Genomic DNA, 21,985 nt, shown 5'->3' with positions numbered 1-21,985 from the left:
ATAGAAAGACCCTATCTCAAAAATAAAAGTGTGAGCCACCACATCTAGCTTACTATTATGTTCTATTTATTTGTGAATGTGTGTGTTTGTTTGCTATAACAGGTACGTATGTGGAGGCCAGAGGAGAATTTACAAGAGTCTATTCTCACCTTCCACACTCACTGGTCCTGAGGATTAAACTCAGGTCATTAGTTGGTTAAACATAGCAGTAACTGGTCCTGTATTTGTGCACACATGTGTGAAAGTGTGTGCATCTTTGTGTAGAGGCATGAGGTTGATGTCACTTGTCTCCCTCAATAAATCTGACAGGGCATCTTATTGAACAGGAACTTCATTGTGTCTGCTGGTCTAGCCAGCCCACTTGGTTTAGGAATTTTCTGGCTCTCCCTTATTAATGCTGGGATTACAGGTGACCACCATGCCCACCTGCCTTTATTGTTCTGAGAATCAGAACTCCAGGACTTCATGCTTTGATCTCCCCAGCCCATCTGGGACTTTATTTATGTTTGTTTTTTTTCCAAGACAGGCTTTCTCTGTGTAGCCCTGGCTGTCCTGGGACTCTGTAGACCAGGCTGGCCTCAAACTCACAGACATCCACCTGTCTCTGCCTCCTGAGTATTGGTTGGGTTTAAAGGTGTGAGCCCTCATTACCCATCCTGACTTCTTTCTAAAGATTTATTTATTTTATGTACATGAGCACACTCTTGCTGAAACACCAAAATAGGGCATCGGATCCCATTACAGATGGTTGTGAACCACCATGTATTTGTTGGGAATTAAACTCAGGACCTCTGGGAGAGCAGTCAGTGCTAGTAATCCATCTCTTCAGTTCCACCTCCTTTTTTTTTTTTTTTTTTTTTTTTTTTTTTGATTTTTCGAGACAGGGTTTCTCTGTGTAGCCCTGGCTGTCCTGGCACTCACTTTGTATACCAGGCTGGCCTCGAACTCAGAAATCCCCCTGCCTCTGCCTCCCGAGTGCTCGGATTAAAGGCGTGCGCCACCACGCCTGGCTTCCACCTCCTTTTTATTATTAACATTCAAAACAAATTTTCCAGGGGACCTGGGTTTGTTTCCCAGCACCCACATGGCAGCTCACCACTGTCTCATGCCCTCTCTGGCCTGGGACCAGGTGCACAGACACACATGTAGGCCAAAACCACCTATACACATAAAATAAAACAAAAGCAAATGTTAAAATTTTAAGGAGCCAGGCCTAGGTGGCTCATATCTTTTGCTCCAGCACTCAGGAGGCAGAGACAGGCAGATCTCTGTGAGTTTGAGGCCAGCCTGGTCTACAGAGCAAGTTTCAGGACAGTTATGGCTACACAAAGAAAGCCTGTCTTGAAAGAAAGAAAGAAAGAAAGAAAGAAAGAAAGAAAGAAAGAAAGAAAGAAAGAAAGAAAGAAAGAAAGAAAGAAAAAGAAAGAAGGGCTGGTGAGATGGCTCAGTGGGGAAGAACACCTGACTGCTCTTCCGAAGGTCTGGAGTTCAAATCCCAGCAACCACATGATGGCTCACAACCATCCGTAACAAGATCTGACTCCCTCTTCTGGAGTGTCTGAAAACAGCTACAGTGTACTTACATATAATAAATAAATATTAAAAAAAAAAAAGAACAAAATATATTTAAAAAAAGGAAGGAAAGACAAACATAATGGAGATTTAAAATTCTTATGTGTATATGTGTATGTTTGTGTAGTTTTATGTAAGAGAGGCAAATTCTCTTAATGGCTGAGCGATCTCTCTAGCTCATTCCCCTTCCAAATAATTGAACCAGGGTCTTATGGAGCCCAGGCTTGGGTAAACTTTGTGTAGCTGAGGAAAACCAAGAACTCCTAACCCTTCTGCTTCCACCCCCTCAATGCCAGGATGACTGGCTAGGCCAAGAGATATCTCTGTTGTAGTAAAGTCCTAGTTTTGCCTCTCAGCTCCATGTTTTTAGAAATAAGACTCAAACTTAAATTATATTCACAATACCTTGGCCATATAGCGAGGCTCTATTTTGATTAGATCATAACTAAAGTTACCCATTTATTTTAAGCTACATTTTGTCATGTGACTGGTTATCTCTGTTTATGTACCATGTGTTCATGTGTTTGTCTCATCTCTTTTTGGGCTTCTCTTCTCTTTATATAAATTTAAGATTGAGGCGTATGCATCTTTTAAATTGCTAAGGACCCTCCTAATTATTATTATTAATAAGCAAAAACCTATGTAACACTTTTAAGGAAAATGTGTCTTATTGAATCCCCAATAGTTCTTTGTTAGCTCTGACTTTATTGTGTAGGCCAGGCTGGCCTAGAATTTACAAAGATCTTCCTGTCTCTGTCTCCCTGCTGTTGGCTGTTGTGTACGGCAGACACTGTACTTCCCTTGGCAATGCCCCTTCCATGTGCCCTCCCCCCTTCCCTGTTCCTTTGTTTACAGGGAGGTATTTTGGTGTTTTTTTTTTTCCCCCTCAGAGACAGGGTTTCTCTGTATAGCCCTGGCTGTCCTGGAACTCAGAAATCTGCCTGCCTCTGCCTCCCAAGTAGTGCTGGAACTAAAGGCAATCGCCACCTTCATCCTCGGAATAGTTCACAACTTCATCTTTTTTATTTCTGTCTTTCCCTACTAAATTAAAAAGCGTATTTTGACCTTCCAATGCAACAGCTAACCTAGGGCTGGGTCTTCCCACACCATGAATGCAGAGCATCAATTCCCATAGGACAGGCTAGGACTGACCAGCTTGCTGTGCCAAGCTTGGAGAATCAGGAGTGGCTTAACCACATCTATGGTCTCTGGGAAGTCTCCACTGGTTTTGTCATTTGCTGCTGTATGGGCTGCATTCAACCCACATGTAAATGGAAACAGGAGCTGATTACCCCCTCTCAGCCTTTCTGCTTGGGAGAATCCACAACTTTTGTGTTTTGCTTTTCAATTTAGTAGGAGAAGACAGAAGTAAAAAAGATAAGGTTGTGAACTATTCCGAGGATGAAGGTGGCTGCACATAGTGTGGTGTAATAAAGATTGGTTTGGTTGCAACAGGCTTGCTGATTAAAGAGGGCATGGACCTGGAGCTGGTCTTAATGTGCAAAGATAAACCCTGCTAAATATAAAGATAACCTTCCTATGCTGATTCAAAAAGCGACAAAAGAAAAATACCAAGTAAAACAGTTTATGAATAAAGTGTCCTTTATAATTGGAAGCACAGAGCCAACACTGATTTTTTTTTTTTTTCCAGAGCTGAGGACCGAACCCAGGGCCTTGCGCTTGCTAGGCAAGCGCTCTACCACTGAGCTAAATCCCCAACCCCACCAACACTGATTTTAAAGGTGATACTTACTTCCCCTCTAGTTAGGGACCAAATTAGAGAGAGAAGAAGGTGAGTGGAGAAGAAAGACATAATGGGCTAGGAATAAAAGAACATAGCCCTTAGGGTTGGCCAATTGGAGTTTAAGAGCAGCCCAGATGAAACATATAATAGCTCAGAATTATTGATAGAAAAGTAGATTCTTATCTGCCCAGGCCTAGTGCTGATTAAGGCTTATTATGAACATAAAAGTTGCATCTGTCTTTTTTTTTTTTTAAGATTTATTTATTTATGTATATGAGTACACCATTGCTTTTTTCAGACACACCAGAGAGAGCATCAGATCCCATTACAGATGGTTGTGAGCCACCATGTGGTTGCTGGGAATTAAATTCAGGACCTCTGAAAGAGCAGTCGGTATTCTTAACCACTGAACCATCTCTCCAGTCTATGTCTTTTTTTTTTTTTTTTTTTTTTTGGTTTTTCGAGTCAGGCTTTCTCTGTATAGCCCTGGCTGTCCTGAAACTCACTTTGTAGACCAGGCTGGCCTCAAACTCAGAAATCTGCCTGCCTCTGTCTCCCGAGTGCTGGGATTAAAGGCGTGTGCCACCATGCCCAGCTTTTTTTTTTTTTTAATCTTTTTTTAAAAATATAATTATATTATATGTGTATGAGTACTCTGGCTGACTTCAGACACATCAGAAGAGAACATTGGATCCCATTATAGATGGTTGTAAGTCGCCATGTGGTTGCTGGGAATTGAGCTCAGGACCTCTGGAAGAACAGTCAGTGATCTTAACCACTGAGCCATCTCTCCAGCCCAAGTGTGTCTTTTATCCAGAAACTAAATGGTCTAAGGCAGGGTAAAAATACGATTGGGATTAAAAATTTCTACAACACATGTGAAAGGATTAGAGGAAGGTGGATTTGGAATGATCTGGTTGGAGGAGGAAGTAGAATGGGAGGAGAGAGAAAGCATCCATGAGGGAAGATGAATGATGAACACAAGGCTAGGAGAAACAGTATCTGGGGTACACTGCTGGGAAAGTAGCCAACAGGTAAAACAGTAGATTAGGGTTACCCCCTAGTAATTGTCAAAGCCAAATAAAATAACCATAGTCTCAGTCTCATTTATTTATAAGTTAGTGAGGGACAAGCTAAAGTTGTTTGTACACATCTCCTCCTTCTCCCATTACAGTATCCCATTTGCTTCTAATTTTCCCCTTCTACCATGTTGGGTCCTTGTTACATTTTGGGAGTTCTATGTCCCCTCAGTTGAAGAGGCACCTGCTGAGCAAACCTGATGGCCTGAGTGTGATTACTCAAGCCCATCTAGCCGGGCAGTGGTGGCACACATGCCTTTAATCCCAGCACTTGTAAGGCAGAGGCAGGCGGATTTCTGCATTCGAGGCCAGCCTGACAGGCCCTGGGGAGGTCTTGGCCTGGACATGTCTGTGCTGAGGTGACAGCTCCATACTGCCACCCTCATTAGCATTGAGTCCCCTAGACTTTCTGGGATTGACTCAGGCTGGGGTTTGTGGCTTTGACACTGAAAAGGATTTTGTGACTAGCCAGTTTATGAATCACAGTTGTAGATTTTATTAAAGATATGTATCTTTAAGCTCGGCATAGTGGCTTACATCATTAATCCCCGGACTCAAGAGGCAGAAAGCAGAGGGACTTTATGAAGTTAAGGTTAGCCTGTTATACTGAGCAAGTTCAGGCCAGCTAGGGCTACATAGACCATGTGGTAAAAAATAAATAAACCTTTTAAAGTTTATTATTATTCATACATGTATGCACATCTATGTGGGTATGTACATGTGTATGCAGTGACCTCTTGAGGCCAGAAGAGGGCATAGGGTCATGTGGAGCACTAGACATATATTGACACATACCTGTTAGCTCTCAAGTTACATCTCTAAGGTTGCTAAAGAAATCTTCCCCCCAGCCCCTCTCTTAAAAACAGTTACATGTAATGGGCTGAAGAGACTGTTCAACAGTTTAGGGCACATACTGCCTTTCCAGGGGACTTGATTTTTGGCTTACAACTGCCCATATCTCCAGGGAATTTAGCCTCTTCTGGCTTTCTGGGGCATTGCTTGCACACACGACACACACAAATATACATATAAATAAAAATAGATCTTTAATGCTGGGCATGGTGGCACACACCTTAAACACCACTATTGAGGAAACACAGGCAGGGAAATTTTGTGAGTTTCAGGCTAGCCAGGGTTACATGGTAAGGCTCTGTTTGAAGAAAAACAAACAAACAAACAAAACCCCTCTATTTATCTACTTATTTATTTTTGGTGTTTGAAGACAGGGTTTCTCTGTGTAGCCCTGGAACTCACTCTGTAGACCAGGCTGGCCTCAAACTCAGAAATCCGCCTGCCTCTGCCTCCCAAGTGCTGCGCCACCACTGCCTGGCTCATTATTTTTATATGTACCTGCCACACAGTGCACAGAGGTCAGGTAACACACTGCAGGAATCAGTCTCCTTCCTGCACCTTGTGGGTCCAAAGGACTGAATTCGGGGGGGGGGGGTGAGGAGGGTGGTGGTGTAAGCACTTTGATCCACCAAGCTCTTACAGGCTCCTTCTCCAGATAGTGAGGTGGCTCTGCAGAAACGTTGAATGGGAGTATAAAAGCAGTACATATACTTTCCATTCCCTGTAAATTAGATTCTGAGGAAATACTAGATTGTAACTGGGAAGGAAGGAAGGGGTAAGCTCATAGTAATTGGACTGGAATTCTTTTCTACTAGGAAAAGGGTTCAATCAGATTTGAGTAACAGGTTCCTTTCCCTTCTCATGTCCTTCAAGATTTCCTTTTTTTTTTTTTTTTTAACTTGTTGCCATACATCTTTAATCCCATGGCTGAAGAGGCAAAAGCAGGTGGATTTCTGAGTTCCAGGCCAGTCTGGTTTCAGGACAGCCAGACCACACAGAACATAGTGTAGGCTTAGATTTTTCAAAACCTACTTTTAATAAGGGTTCTTAAATGCTTTAACCTCCCTTCTAGCCCACCAGAGGTAGTAGAAAGGAAAGGTTATTAGGATATCAGGGAAGTGGACCTGTTTAGAAATAGTTCTTTGGAGCAAATCCCAACTGCTTGTCAGGATACATACCAGCAGTCCAGTTCAAGATTGCAAACATGAATCAGCAGCGGTGGCACAGCCTAGCAGAAATAGCCAGTCCTCAGCTGAACTGGCAGGAGTCAGTAGGAGCGACCAGGACCAGCAGGGATACCATAAGTTCTCTGCTGTGCCTCTCAACAAAGTTAAGATCAAAGAAGCATGAGACCAACAAAGTGTTTCGAGCTAGTTATGCAAGCCCACCTCCCGAACTCCAGTCACTGTCCAGTTGAGTCCTTTTTATTCTCTCTCCAAACATCTTGTGTTCTCCCATGGTTGGTACCTCAGCAAAACTCCACAGGAGTTGTACCAGCTGACATCAATCAGCTCAAGTCTGAGGAAGCAGAAGCCACCAGAACATCACCAGAATATTTTTGGATATGAAGTCACAACAAACGATGTTTAAGGAATAGCAAAGTGTACTGATACCATCCAGCATAGTCCACAGTCTGTTGGCTCCCTACCTCCATGCGTCCTTTCACATTTGCTTTAGCAAAACATGCTTTCACCTGTGTCCCCTTCAGGAAAACACTCCTTCACATGTCTGACCCAGAACATACCATCAGACACAACTGGCTTTCCAAAGAAACTTCACACTGCTTCGAGAAAAAGTGTATGTATGTGTGCATGTATGTATGTTTTATTCACATGTATGTCTATGTACCACAAGCATACCCATAGACACCAGAACATTGGCTCCATGGGTACTGGAGTTACAAGTGGATCAGTTTAAACACTTCAATTTCCTTGCCTTTTTACCCTTCAGTCTGGCTACTCAGATTCCAGGATGAGGCCTCCAGTGTCTCTACTTAGTAGGGACATGCCTAGCTGTCCTGGACTCCTGGGTTCGTTTTGACCCTCTGGTGGCCAATGTAGAATGTCCCAGCCCTCATGGGAGAACACGCAGAGCATGGCAAGAGTGCATTTCACCACAGTGGGGAACCTAGCCTTGGGTGACATTCAGAACAGAACCCCCCCTTTTTTTTTTGTTTAGGAGATAGGGTTTTTGACTCTCCTGGAACTATGTAGACCAGGCTAGCCTCCAAATCACTGTTCTGCCTGCCTTTGCATGTAGGGATTAAAGCCAAATGGCACTCTGCCTGTCAGACCCAAAAGTGAGGACAAATCTGTGCTGCTTCTTAGTGGGTTCTGTGCTTCAGGTTTCCTGGGTTCTAATTGCCCATGGCTCTCCCACCCACCCCTACCCTTCTCTTGCACATGGGCTTCCCTCCCTAGCATCTTAGTCCCTTATAAACCTGTCACTTTTGAGTATTTGTGCTCTTGGTCATCTTTGGTCTTCCTCTCTTGATCATCTCCTCTTCCTCACCCCGATCATCTCATGGACAAAGCCAGGCTGCTGGCCATGTCCCATCTACTTCTCTTTCTCCCTGTTCTGGACTCTTCCAGATGTCTCTGGCTGCACTCTCCCTTACTATCTACAATAAAAACCTTCCCCTCAACCATACTTTGGAGCAGTTATGGCCTTCGTTTACACTTTTGATACACTATTTATACAGCACCTAGGTTCAATGGATTATTCTTGAAGATCAAAAATCTTTAGAGCTGGTTGACACTCAGGTTTTTTGTGCATGTTCATGTGTACAAAAGCATGTCAGGGCCAGAGGGGAACCTTATGTGTTCTTTTAGGTACCATTTACTTTGCTTAGGCCAACTGGCCAGTGAGCCCCAGAGACCACCTGTCTCCATGTCAATTGCTGGAATTACAAACCTAAAAACATCATGACTGGCATTTCTTTTTAAATGTGTATCTGTGAATTTGTGGGTCTGCATGCTATGACATATATATAGAGATCAGAGGACAACTTGTGGGACCAAATTCAGTTATCAGATTTGACAGCAAACTATTTTACCCTCTGAACCATCCTGCCAACTCCTACCTGACATTTTTTCTTTTTAATTATGTGTAAATGCTGTAAGTGTTCAGGTATGTGTAGATGCCAGAAGAGGGTTGTCAGACCTCCAGAGCTGGAATTACAGATGGGCCATTAGCTGCCTGACAAGGGTGCTGGGAACTGAACTTGGGCCTCTATAAACTGCTGAACCATTTCTCCAGCTCCTGTTTTATTTTTTCAAAAACAAGGTCCTGTAGCCCAGGCTACCATGAGGATGCCCCTTAACTCCTGATCTCTACCTCCTCATTGCTGGGATCACAGGTACGTGTCACCTTGCCTGGCTGTGGGGCGTTTTTGCTATTTGGGATGGTAGACCACTCTCATGAGAAGCTTTGTGTGCCCAGCCAGCTTAGCACAGGCTGACGACAGACTCAACTTTCCAGATGGGATACCTGCTGTCATAGGAGGTAACAACCAGCCAAGCCTGAGGACTCATCTAGCTCACTTGCTCCAAACCCCACCATCCAGGGTTGGTGAGGTAGGACCAGGCCTGTTCTGACGATAGAGCCTTTAAGTTGACAAAGGATGGAGTGGACTCTACCTGAAATCTAGCTTAGGCAGACTCTGGAAGGCCAATATGCCCAGGTGTGGGGGATGAGACACATAGCTGGACTCTGAATCCTTTCGGAAAGGTCAGTGCTTAGGCACATAATGACATACCCAAGGCAGTGGATGCTCCTCCCTTGAGTCTTGAGCACTGGGGTCTTGAATTTTGGAACACCTGCAGTATAGTTCAGTTTGAGAGGTGTGTTTGCTGTGCACAAGGGCTTGGTTCCACCCCCAACAAAGGACAAAACTACAAACAAGTGGCTGAAGAGATGGCATGGTGGAGTGCTACCTACAGTCTCAGAAACTTGGGGTTGAAATGTAAGAATTTCCTACGTAAGTCAGTGGAGATCCTGAAACCAAGCCAAAAAAGCAAAACAAACAAATAAACAAACAAACAAAAAAACCCAGTCTAATCCTACAGTGGTAGCTCACACTGTAACCTTGGGTGAGATTTGGGGAACAGCAGCTACAATACAAGATAAGCCAGGGATAGTCAGTTAAAGTCAAATTTAGTCAACCACCTATTAGTAAAACCTGTCTAATTTTATATGGATTTCACCTGCAGTCAAGAGATAACTAACCCATGGAAAAGCAAAGAGCCTTCCCTACCCTGGAGCACAGGGGCTGGACCAGGCTCTCCTTTACTGGGTTATTCATATTTCATTGTGTAACCCTTACTGGCATGTAACTTGGGAGTGTTCTCCCATCTTAGCCTTCCAGGTGTGACAGGTGTGAGCCACCATGTCCAGCTGGTTTCTGCGGTGCGCCTGGGTACAGGAGCAAGCCTGTCTAGGGGCTTGTATGCTGAAACTGCAGGGTAGAACACCCTTCACAGAAGGTCCAAACCAAATATTGCATCAAGATAGGACCACAGGATAAAGCTATGGCTCAGCTGGCAGAATGCTAGGCTAGCAGCACCAGGTAAAGCCAGCACTATGGCACATGCCCATCATCCCAGTACTAGGGTGGTGGAGGCAGGAGAATCAAGAGCTCAAGATCATCTATGAACAAGAGATACTATCTCAAGAAACAAAAGCTCTAAACACTGCCCCTTCCAATCAAAACTCCAAAGCCAAAATCTAAGAGCCAGGCGCTTGGAGGCTGAGGCGTGGCACCATAGAGTCTTCAAAAGAAGCAAAAAACAACAAACAAGCAATCAATATCCAGCCAAAATCAAACAGAAAAAGGGGCTGTGGACCAGCTTCCTACCAGGCTGAGTTGATGAAGGGGCTATGCCTCTGCCTCAGGACTTCAGTCTATAGTAGAGGGGCTGCTGGCAAGGCTGGAGGGAGGGAAATGAAAAGACTGGGGGAATAGTGGTCCTAAAGGAAGAGACCAGCAAACAGACTTCTCACAGATCTCAGCTTACAGTTCCCGATTAAAGGCTGCTAAAACCAGGCAAAGCCACCATGTTTATGAAAACAAAACAAACCTCTCAATAGATGACATGCCTTCCGTCACTCAGAGTGTCACCTGTGGCTTAAGGGCTCATACAGGGCTTCAGTGAGCCTGGCTCTGGGCTGGCTCTTAGTAACTCTTGGGCTATACTACCTCTGTGTGCTAGCCCCTCTGGGATTTCCCCTCAATCTTTAGATGTTGTACACTGTGGTGACTGTGCTGAGGTCATGGAGGTGGAACCTCAACATTGACTATGGAATTTGTCATGACCCTGTGCTTAGCTTTCACATGCCTGAGATATGGACACTAAAAGCACTCTAACATCAGGACAGATGGCAAGTCGAGAGGTCCTTGTTTGAATTGCTGTATGTACAAAATGCCCTAGAAGCAAAAAAAAAAAAAAAAAGCTTAAATAAATAAGCAGGGCTGTGATGCAGGTATTGAGGGTAGGTCCCTAGGACCCAAGAGCTAGAGGAAGACAGAAGGGTTGGGAGCACCTGGCCATGGGCAGTGTCTGCCACATGGCTCAGAAAGGATGTCCATGAAGGTCTTGGAGCTTCATCCCTTCAGTCATGGCTTCCAAAGCTCTGAGAAGTGGTCTTCACATTGCTTGGTAAGCACCTGCCTAGATACCATGAGCTGGCAGGAATCACTGTGCCCCGTACCCCCCATTATTGTCACCCTTAGGGCAGCTCTCAAGCCAAGAGGAGCTGAGCTGGTCCCATAACTGCCCTCCACGGGAAAGCTAAATAGCTGCCAGGAGGGAACCCCCTCATTCAGGTCCAATGGGACTTCTGCCTAACGCTTAGGCTGGGCCAAGAGGTGCTGCTGAATATGAGCAAGGAGCTTCTTCAGGGCACACGAAGTCTCAGCCTCATCAACTGCACATGTGCACCTCTTCCCAAGCTCCTCCCCTGCACTGGGTCACCTTGGAGGACCACTCAGATTAAGAGTCTGACTTCCAGGTCCTCAGAAGTCCCTGAGTGCAGGGACACTGGAAGAACAGCAGACCGAGGAAAGTGAGAGCCATTACTCTCCCCTCTGCTTGCCCTGGGCTGGAGGCCACTTTGTGCAGTTGCACTTAGGTTCGGTTGAGCACTCAGATGATGCCCCTACACACACTGTCACCCTGTTCTTCTCAGGTGACACCCAGACACAGATTAGGCCATCAGTCCCTTCAATAGATGGCACTGAGTCCTGGAACAGGTGCAAATGGCTGTCACCCTCAGAGGCAGATGATGGCTCCAGCACTCTTAGGACTTAGCTCTGGACAATGGTGAGGGACTGGTGGGCACCCTGGTGGTTTTGTTCCCAGAGAGCTCCAGTGTTGGGTCCAAGTTGGGGACACAGGCCTCACAGAAGGCTGGCCAGGCTGGTGTTGGGTCCATTCTGAGCTTGGAACTGCACAGGGGGTGGGCCATCTGTCCACTGTGGGGAGAACACACATGAGTAAACCCCTTCCAGCTGACGATCCAGAGCCCGTATCCCTATGTCTGCTTCCCCACCCTTTATACCGTAATGAGGTTGTGCTCTGGGAGGCTGCAGGCCTCGATGTGGTCCTGCAGCAGCTGCTGTGAGAAGTTCTGGTGCATCTGTGCGGCCTCATGGGCATCCATGGCGTTCCCACATGCCTTGTTTAGGTCTGAGGATGGGGCAGGTGTCACTGTTCATCCCTGGGTGGCCAAACTCACACCAACCCAGGGGGGACAGAGTTACCCTCAGACATCCAAACCCGTCTTGAGATGCAGGAGGATCAACCACAAAGCCCTGAGCAGGAGCCCAGGCTCCACCTGCCAGAGTTCTTAAAAATCCCCTTGAAAGCAAGCTGTGGTGACTTGGCAGACAAAGGAATGTAAATTTGTGACTTCAAGATCAGCCTTGTTGCCAGGCAGTGGTGGCGCACGCCTTTAATTCCAGCACTCGGGATCGAGAGGCAGGCAGATTTCTGAGTTCGAGGCCAGCCTGGTCTACAGAGTGAGTTCCAGGACAGCCAGGGCTACACAGAGAAACCCTGTCTCGAAAAACCAAAAAAAAGACCAGCCTTGTCTACTCAGAGTTCCGGGCCAGCTAGACCCTGTTTCCAATAAATAAACAAACAAAAATAAAAAACCCTGGAGATACACCCACCCCTGCTTGTATGATGTCAGGGCCCTACAAGCATGCCTGGCAGCCTTGTTAACTCTCACCTCTCAGGAGGGCAGATGACCACAGCTGCACAGACATGTCTGGGATCTTGCTGGCCAGCTGCATGGCAGGTACCACCATGTTGTTACTCTCCTGCCAATCAAAAGCTAAGAATTAACAGTGAGGTCACAGACTCTATCTTCCATTTTATGTTCTGCTGCTCCTGGACAGACTCTTATTGCACCCTCAGAGACTACCTAAACTGGTCCTCTAAAGTACTCTTGTCCACCTTGGGAAAAACAAACTGAGCACTCTTGCCTTCCTCTGCACGTGAGGCAATGAATGGGCCATACATGTCTCTTGCCAGGTAGAGAAAAAGACAGCTCTGGCCCAACAACTAGAATGATTAAAACTATACATGCACGCAATGTCCCGAGGCCCCTGCAGTAGCAGCCTGTCTGAGGACACGACTGAGTGTGGAGGATTTGCTTCTTTGAGCTGCTTTTGTAGGCTACTGTGGGGATGTGGGGTCTTTAGACCTGTGACTCCCTCTTAGTAAATTTAGATTCTGTGTGTGCTGAGCTGCTGACCTAGGTGCCCAGCGTTCTCACAATGAGGCTAGGGGAGTCCTGGAGAGCAGCTTCCTGTTTCTGACCTCACACTGAGAAACCTGAGGGAGTTCTGAAGTGCAAACCATGCTCGGCTGACCTGCTCTACCTCCCCAGCCTGTGGGTCTGGGTACTTTCTGTGACAGAGGTTGAGAGCACTCACTGTTCTTGCAGAGTCCTCAGGTTCAGTCTTTAGTACCCACATGGCAGCTCACAGTTATCTAATTCCTGAACCAGGGAATCTGATCCCTGCTTTTGACCTCTGTGGACACCAGGCCCACACATGGTACATATGCAATCATTCAGGTAAAACATTCACACATAAAATAAGTAAATTGGGAAATACCCAAATAACAAATATTGAACGAATAACAAAAATGTAAAAGGCTCAAAGCAGATTTCAGTTCTAGGTGCAGGTTAATGGAAACAGCCTAACCAAATGCAGCTCAGTTGGGTTCTTCAGACCTTAACCTCCAACAGCCACAACCTAACAGACAGCGACCCTCCCTGCGCTCTGTCCCTGCTGCTCACCGCCAGGGTCACTCTGACTGCCCTGACCTCACAGGCCCTGCTAGCTCCCTAGTCCAGCTAACACAGGCAAAGGGAGTATTTTACAGAAAGCCATCGAGTGGGAAACACTGCTGACAAGCAGGCTTCTGGCCCACATTGCGACTCTAAGTGCTCCGAAGCACACCACAGCAGAGCTCCACAGAGAAACTAAGCAGTCTTGCCCATCAGCAGGCCACAGCACTAGGAACATGAAGGCCACTCCCTGCTCTCCATGGCCAAGTTACCCTCACTACATTTGACAGTAATTTCAAGTAAAAACGTCTTGTAAAGTCACGTGCTTGATGGTGCCATAGACACAGGAGGGTTTGACATTGTCAGTCTCATCTAAGGTTCTGAGACAGTCCCACGGGGCCACGAATTCCCAAGGGATGGTATGCAGAGAAGCCTACAAGGAACATGGCAGGATGCAGCTCTTAGTTCCAAGGCTTGTGAACCTGACACATATAGCCTGGAAGGGAATCCCAGGACCCCATGCCTTCCACACCCTGGGTTCCAGGACAGGAAATACCATGCTCCACAGTGCCGCTCCTCAGGTCTCGAGCTAGATTAGGTGCACAGGCTAGGTAGGGACTCACCCTGTGATTTCCCAACACATAGAAGATGTGACCTAGCAGCACGAGGGAGCAGGCTGTGAGGCGGTTCAGGTCCTCTGCATTTGACATCTTCAGAGTTTCTCGAAGAAACCGCCTGTAAGAGGAGACAGATGCTGACACCCTGCAGGTATCAGTCATAGAGGAGCAGAGGTAGTCTGAGGAAGGAGAGGCTAGCATACATGCTGTTCTGATCCAAACTTACTTGGCTTCGTTGTAGCGGCCCTGGAAGAAGGAGAAGAGCCCTCGCACGTAGAAGGCTGCTGCTCGGAGGCAGTGTGAGCTGCAGGAAAGCAGAGTCACAATTGGGCACAGAAAAAAGTTTCCAAAAGGCAGCCCCTGCACACCGTCTAAAGGGTGGGCTGCAAGCAGTGTTGAGTATGTATGGAGGTCTGGGGCCCACAGGAGCATATACCACCCCAGAGCAATGGGGGAGTGGAATGTCTATGTTGGACATAGGTGGCTCACCTGACCGGGAAGCTGTGGTCTGGGTTTATCCTCTCAAGCAAACTGTACAGCTGGTGGGGAAACATCAGTCAGAACTCCACCTAGAGGAGGCCAGGCCCTGAACATGCTACAGGGGATAGGGCTTCTTCCACTCTATGGAAAGACTGTCACAAACATGCGGCATGCCTGCCCTGACAGCCTCGAGATGGAGTGTTCATCTGAGGGAAGCATGTAGGAGACAGGGGCAGAGTGGGGACACTGGGACACACTGTATCCTTGTGACCCAAGAGTCCCTGTCAGCCAGGGTGGCAGAGGTTGGGTTTCCTGCTTCTCCCAGCCCAGCCCTGGAAAGTTGGCCATAGTTTGTGTAGACAAGAGATGATGGTGGCCAGGGGCTAGAATGAAGGCTGCAGAGGTCAGAGAATATGGGCCACTCTGGAGGGACTCCAGGGTGGGACTAGGGTCAGAGAAGAAGCTAAGTTTGTGGCTCTGCCTAGGAAGCCCAGATAAAAACACTTGGCTTATGAGGACAGCCCTTTGAGGATGGCCAATCTACCCATCTGGTTTGGGGCTGACGTGTGGCTCTGTGGCAGAATGCTTAGCAACAAGCCAGAGCCCCAGGTTGGATGCAAACTCCAAAAATTTTTTTTTGTCCTTTTGTTTTGCTTTGTTGAGATAGAGTATCTGTGTAGCCCTCACCATTCTGGAATTTGCTCTATGGACCAGGCTGGCCTTGAACCCAGAGACCCACCTGCCTCTGCCTCCTGAGTGCCTGGATTAAAGGCATGCACTGTGACCACCCAATGATGTCTTTTTGTTTAAGTAAATAAAGATTGAGTGGCTTAGGATGGGACAGAGGCCACATGGCTGCAGAAGTGCTATCCCAGTTCTGACCCTCACAGAACACTACACATGTGGGCATTTCTAAGGTCTATGGATGCCTAGGACACCCTTAGCCCCCACAAGAGATGGAGAAGGATACCGAACATGAAGCATGTCACCTACTACCTCTTGGTGTCTATTTCCTTCCCGTATATACACACTCGCAAGGTTGGTCACGATGAAGGCCCACAACTCCTGGTGGTTGGTGAGCTGGAATGAAAGATGGGGCATTTAGGAGGCTAGCCTCACTGTCACACCCTGTTGGGGCCTGACTAGACACAAGAGCTGCACAATGGCTCCTTTCAGACTCAATCAGCTCACTCCAAACCCAAGCACAGTGTGGAATTAGCTCCTCCTCCACTGGCAGCGGCAGGGTGGAGCTAGCTATTCTGATCCTGCCAATGACCAACAGTGGATAATGACAAGACTTGATCTCTACATAGTCCAGGCTGGCTTGAAGTTCTCTATTCTTCTGGCTCAGGGTCCTAACAGCTAGGACGACAGGCCTGGAACCGCCCTGGCTTGCTTTTGCTTTGTAGTCTAACAGATGTACAGGGAGGCACGTTGAGCATGGTCTCTCCACTGAACCACTGATTATGGAAAGTGAGATGATTAAGATCCAGGTGTGGTGGTGATGGCTGGTCATTCCAGCACTTGGGAAGGAAGCTGAGGGAAGGAAGCTGAGGCAAGATAAAAAAACAAAACAAAACAAAAAAGCAAAACAAAACCCCTTTTTTCCCCCAAGTCAGTGTTTGTTGGGCTGGAGAGATGGTTCAGCAGTTAAGAGCACTGACTTCTCTTCCAGAGGTCCTGAGTTCAATTCCCAGCAACCACATGGTGTCCCACAACCATCTGATGCTCTCTACTCATCTGATGCCCTCTTCTGGTGTGTCTGAAGACAGCAACAGCATACTCATATACACAAAATAAATAAATCAATCTTTAAAAAAAAAAAAAAAAGACCATGTATGTCTCTGAACTCCATATGTAGACCAGGCTAGCTTCAAATTTACAGAGATCCACAGGTCTCTCCCTCCCAAGTGCTGGGATTTGTTATACCACCACACCTGGCCAGGCAAGATCAGAATTTAAGGCAAGTTGACTGCTTGTGCAACTGAGATATACTGTCATGAAAAACATAGGAAGGGGCTGCAGTTTGGCAATACAGTACTTGCCTGGCATGTGTGAAATTTTGGGTTCAATCTCCTTAGAAAAGCCCAGATGGAAAGGATGTGAGAGTCTAAGCAGCCTGGGCCCTCTGACTCCAATTTCCTACAGTTGTGGTCCTAGCACACAAAAGGCCCAGGGTTGCCTTTCCCGACCTGAACTGCAACAGCATTGGGGTGTTGGTTGTGAATAACAGGAGGAGTCTGAGTTTGAGGACAAGGTTGGTGTTTGTCTTAGCTCCTCTCCATCCATGTACTGTCCAGAAGACTCCCTTCAGCACATGACTTAAGCATTGTGCTGCTGAGCCAAAGCCACATACAGAAGGTAAGACAACTTCTAAGAACAAGAGGTTCCTGGCACATTGCAGAAGGAGGGCTCTGGCATTGCAGCAGGAGGGCCTGGAGTCTAGGGAGACAAGGGTGGAGCCAAAGGAGTGGGCAGCCAGTTGACTCTTCACATAGCATCCAGACATATAGCAACCAAAGAGGGGAACTCCTATCCCACAGTCAGAGGGATGCTCCAACCACCTTGCTCATAAAACATAACATGCTCTATAAAATCTCTACTGAGGGCTCCCTGGGGAATAGATTAATAGCCTCCTTTCCTGCAAGGACACTGAGGCCAAGGTAGGGACATCCTTCCCTAGTCCTGGGCCAGGTGAGCACAGTGGGAGTTGAGTTGTCCCTAGAGGCAATTGTGCCACTCCGGGAGAAATGGACCAGCTTCTTAGGGACTAGTAGGTCAGTTGTCTAAGTGTGGGTGCACTGTTGGGGACCCAGCCTCCCTGAGGTAAAACCTGACCTCTGTTCCTGAGCACCTATCACAGGACTTAGGATAAGGGCACATCTCAGTCACTGTACATCCACATAATATGACTCTACCAAACCCCAGAGCCCAGATGACTCCAAGAGCACCACACACTGACCTAGTCTGAGAATGTCCTAGAACTTAACAGGTGTCAAAATGGCTACCCAGTGTCCCTGTACTCCTGATACATATGTCCTTTCCTCATATCTTTCCAGGGTAGCCAAGAACTCTTTACCCTAGCCACTTCCCACCCCAAGAGGAACTGTGTCACTGTTGTGGCCACTGTCAGGCTAACTATAGTAGATGTGGGCTCAAAGTTTACAGCTCTTGCAGCAGACCTAATCTGGTCTCCATGTTTTTTTTTGTGTGGCAGCCAACCTTACACCATATTGTTACTCAGGAAGCCAGCCTTACCCGAAGGGCTGTGGTAAACTGGGCTTCAGCATTATCCATGCAGTTCACGGAGACACAATACAGGCCCTGAAAGGACAGGCATACATGTAGGGCTCAGGTCAGAACCAGGGCACCTGACCCAGTGACCATAGGCAAGCATAATTTTTACTGGGCCCTAGGATGAGCTTCAGGCTATTATAAAGGACCCCTCCCCACAACAGAACAGAGCTCATGTTTGGATGCTGCTTGGGTAGTATCACAGGGTTATTTACTGGAACGCCCAGATTCTTTCAGGGTGGATCACATCCTTTGCTAGGTATGCGCTGGATTTTGGCAAGAGTGGGGTCCAGTGCCTGGGGCATACTCACCAGCAGTGTGTGCAACTGGGCAGCATGGTTGGAGAAGAGTCTAGGGGACTGCTGGCACAGCTGGCAGACCTGGGAGATCTGAGGAGAGAACCAAGGTGCCTGTTCTGGGACCTGGCACTGGGGTGCAGCCCCAAGGCTGGAAGACATGCTCCCATCTACTTGCCAAACTGGGGTCAAAGTCCTGGCAGGAGGAGCCACCACATGGAGAGGGTGACCCTGATCTCCTTTCTCCTTGCACATGCTGACCTTTGTCCCAGTTTCAGGTTATAAAATGCCTCTCCAATGTTCTCAGGAAGGTGTGCATTTTGTTGACATGGGTCCCAGTCATATCCCAATGTTCCCTGAGCATACAAGTTTTAGGGAACCAGACTATTGGCTTTATACTGGATTCTACAACCCAGGCTAGAGCAGTAACAGTGAAGTCACTGTACCCTCCCCTCTTGACACCTGTGTCCACACCCAGACCAGCTCCCACATCCTGCTCTCTGTGCTTCCTACCTCCTGTAGTGCAGTGGCTTTGTGGCCTGTGACAAGCCGGCACATGATGATGTGTTCCAGCAGGATCACTTGGAAGGACGACAGGATAGGGCTGCAGTCCAGCACTGGGGACAGGAGGCAGGGGTAAACATGCAAGCATGGTACCACCCAGCCCCACCCACATCATCTAGATAAGGACATAAGCTCAAACCAATGCCATTGTGAAGCATCCCAAAGCTAAGAAGTCCCCAGTGGATAAGGCTCAGGTAAAGCAGGAGCTTATCAAGCACAGGTCAGGTCCTGGCTTGAATGCCAAGCACCAAAAGCCACAGGAAACTCCGGGCTGAGCACTGCATTACATACAGGTCATATCTACAGAGGCTGCCTGCCACTCCTGCTAAGAGCTCAAGAACCTTCTGGGTGGGTTCTCCAAGATGTCTTCAACTGTGCATGTGAGTGGGACAGAGCTCAAGCCATGGGGAGCTCAGGCACTTCCTGGCAACCCTGCATAGAACTCTTTTTTTTAAAGATTTATTTATTTATTTTATTACATGTAAGTACACTGTAGCTGTCTTCAGACACTCCAGAAGAGGGCGCTAGATCTCGTTACGGATGGTTGTGAGCTACCATGTGGTTGCTGGGATTAGAACTCTGGACCTTTGGAAGAGCAGTCGGGTGCTCTTACCCACTGAGCCATCTCACCAGCCCTGCATAGAACTCTTGGGTGAGGAAAATTTGTTGCCAACACAGCTTAAGGAAAAGAAAAGCACAGTTCCACAGGCTCAAAGAGATTAAGAGGAAGGCTAAGACAACATGCACCCAGGATGCATGAAATAGTCAAGTGTGTGGCTAGAACCCTAGAATCTGGAGGATTCATACATAGTAGGTAGGTGAGAGCTAGGTTCTGACTCTGGCCTCCCTGAACATGGCAATGTCCTAATGTCAAGGAAACTTGGGACTGCTGGAGTCCCCGCCCAGGCAGCACTTACTCTTAAGCTTCTCCAACTGCATGAGCGCCTTGTCTGTGTACTTCTGTGCCTTTTCCAGGTAACCAGCCTGCATCGAATGCATCACTGTGACCTGCAAGGAGACAGGTGCTGGTCACAAGGCTCTCTCCCAGCCCGGGGCCCAGGGTGGCAGGACTCACCAGGTAGACGAGCACACACATGTGCTCCTTGGGCAGCCAGTGGAAGAGGTCAGCAGGGTTGCTGGGCAGGATTTCATCATCATGTAGTGTGGAGATGGTCTGGATGCACTGCTGCAGCTGCTTCAGGCACGGCTTGACGCTCTTCACCTGTGGTGTGCAGGCCTCAACATCACACCCCAAGAGGCCTGGCAACCTTGCCCAGCTCCTGGATGGGGACTCTCCTACTGCAGGAGCTCTTCTCCTCAGGTCTTGGCCTCCCAGAAGCCAGGCTTCACGGAGGCAAGAAGTAGTTACCTCCCACAAACAGAAACCCTGTTAGCACTGTGGCTTCTGTCAACCCTCCTGACATCCTAAGCCTCTCAGGGACAGCTATGGTTCTCAGCATTCAGGGACAGCTAAAGGCTGCCATGTTTTTACATGCTGAATGAGGAGCTGGGCCCAAAGGGAATACAAGGAAGGCCCTTACTAACAAGAGGTTCACTGAGCATTTCTTGGGTCCCCACAACATTGGCCTACCACTAACAGGGACGTATGAACAGGAAAGGGCAAAGGCAGGAAAGGTAGCTCCCATTACTCATAGGCTGAGGCCATCACATAAACACGGGTGTCAGGTCTTCAACACAGCCACACAGCCATACCAGGGTCCTTATCGACCCCCACAAAGCTGCTGTAAGCTGGGAAAGGGAAGTGTGTAGCATGTTACCCTGTTTTGTCTTCATGGCTTCCACAAACTTCCTTCAGAGGCCTCCAACCATGTGTGCACTCAATGAATGTGAGGCCATAAATTCTTCCTCAAACGAGGATAGGCCCACCAGGATAAAACTGCTCTGTGGGCACCTCTATACTTGGGGCTACGTCATATAATATGAAGGAGCTACCAACTGTGCTAGAGCAGGACCCCTGCATGTATGTTTGTGCACTCACAAACATGCAACAAGATCATATCATGAGTAAACTCTCTCCACAGACCTCGAGCGACAACATACCTGCCCAGCATCCAGGTAATGGGTCACCTGCAGCACCAGGAAGAAGACACGTAGTGACTCCTTCTGGATGGGGTTGCCCTGCCAGTTCTCTACAATCTGCCCACACAGTGTGAGCAGTGGGTGTACCTCTTGCAGTTTGCGCTCCATCAACAGCAGCTAGAGTTGGGAAAGAGGGGTGGTGCATCACTGTTACCAGTCCAACAGCTGAGAACCCCACCCCCACCCCAACCCCCCCAGAGAGCAAAGCTGGATGCATTGAGGTCAGGTGTGGCAGCACTTGCCTTTAATCCCAGCACTTGGGAGGCAGAGGCAGGCAGATCTCTGAGTTTGAGGCCAGCCTGGTCTACATAAAGAGTTTCAGGACAGCCAGGACTACATTGAGAGACCTTACCTCAAACAAATCAAACAAAGCTTGAGACAACAAAGAAACTAGGGTACAGGTGGCTCCACAGCAGGCTTTCTCAATAGCACATCTACCACCTGAAACCTCAGAGCCCCAAATGAAGCCTATCAGGGCACAGCCCCTGCTTTTGTGTAGAAAAGCCTGGGCAGGTGGCCTCATGCCCGCAACTCGGCTGCACACCCAGCCTGAACTTACCATTCCCTTGCTGAGCAGGAATAATGCCCTGAAAAAGACACAAGATATCAGGTTTGTAAGGCACCAGGATCAATACGGTTGCTCCTCAGGGAGATGTGCTTTATTTATAGGACACTTTAGAGTGTGCATTTTGTTCTGATCTATGTTTACATCTTGAGGAGGGCAGATGCTGGAACTGATCTTAGGGTCTTACACATGCAAGACAGTACTCTGCACTGCACTATACTTCCATCTTAACTTTGAACTTTAGCCTGGTCTATGTATGGAGTTCTAGGCCAGTCAGAGCTACATAAGGACAATACACGTGTGTGCCTACATGCACAAGTGCACCACTGGCATCCAGGTGCCATCAAGGAGGCCAGAGGGGAGCATCAGATGTTGAGGAACTGGAGTTACAGGAAATTATGACTCCTGATATAGGTGTAAATCTGAGTTCTAATGTGTGTGAGAGAAGGGAGTGCTCCTAACCACTGACCCACCCTTTCAATCTTGAACTTGGGATCCTCCATCATCTACCAGGTGTGCCCACT

The 21,985-nt window shown here is 47.7% G+C and overlaps 1 protein-coding gene across 3 annotated transcripts in view; it reads right to left on the bottom strand.

Annotated features, from left to right (window-relative positions):
* Positions 1-5,418: 5,418 nt before the first annotated feature.
* Mau2 (MAU2 sister chromatid cohesion factor) overlaps positions 5,419-21,985 on the bottom strand; it is a 30,097-nt gene continuing 13,530 nt past the window's right edge. Inside the window, exons 6-19 of one of the 3 annotated variants that reach the window (XM_021169270.3) lie at positions 21,456-21,483; positions 20,858-21,013; positions 19,872-20,018; positions 19,714-19,804; positions 18,746-18,849; positions 18,248-18,325; positions 17,901-17,966; positions 15,636-15,722; positions 14,652-14,701; positions 14,389-14,466; positions 14,169-14,280; positions 12,478-12,568; positions 11,806-11,933; positions 5,419-11,719 (exon numbers count right to left, since the gene is read on the bottom strand). In XM_021169270.3, coding sequence (XP_021024929.1) covers positions 11,645-11,719; positions 11,806-11,933; positions 12,478-12,568; positions 14,169-14,280; positions 14,389-14,466; positions 14,652-14,701; positions 15,636-15,722; positions 17,901-17,966; positions 18,248-18,325; positions 18,746-18,849; positions 19,714-19,804; positions 19,872-20,018; positions 20,858-21,013; positions 21,456-21,483 — 1,291 coding nt within the window. In that variant the 3' untranslated portion in view covers positions 5,419-11,644. The remainder of the gene's footprint in view (positions 11,720-11,805; positions 11,934-12,477; positions 12,569-14,168; positions 14,281-14,388; positions 14,467-14,651; positions 14,702-15,635; positions 15,723-17,900; positions 17,967-18,247; positions 18,326-18,745; positions 18,850-19,713; positions 19,805-19,871; positions 20,019-20,857; positions 21,014-21,455; positions 21,484-21,985) is intronic. The other 2 variants (XM_021169273.3, XM_021169271.2) reach the window with 2 other exon arrangements.

This window comes from Mus caroli, unplaced genomic scaffold, assembly GCF_978045245.1.
Source record: "Mus caroli unplaced genomic scaffold, Mus_caroli_1 scaffold_10, whole genome shotgun sequence".
In the NCBI taxonomy this organism is placed as follows: domain Eukaryota; kingdom Metazoa; phylum Chordata; class Mammalia; order Rodentia; family Muridae; genus Mus; species Mus caroli.
The sequence above is the reverse complement of the archived record's forward strand: the minus strand, read 5'-3'. Positions and strand labels throughout refer to the sequence as shown.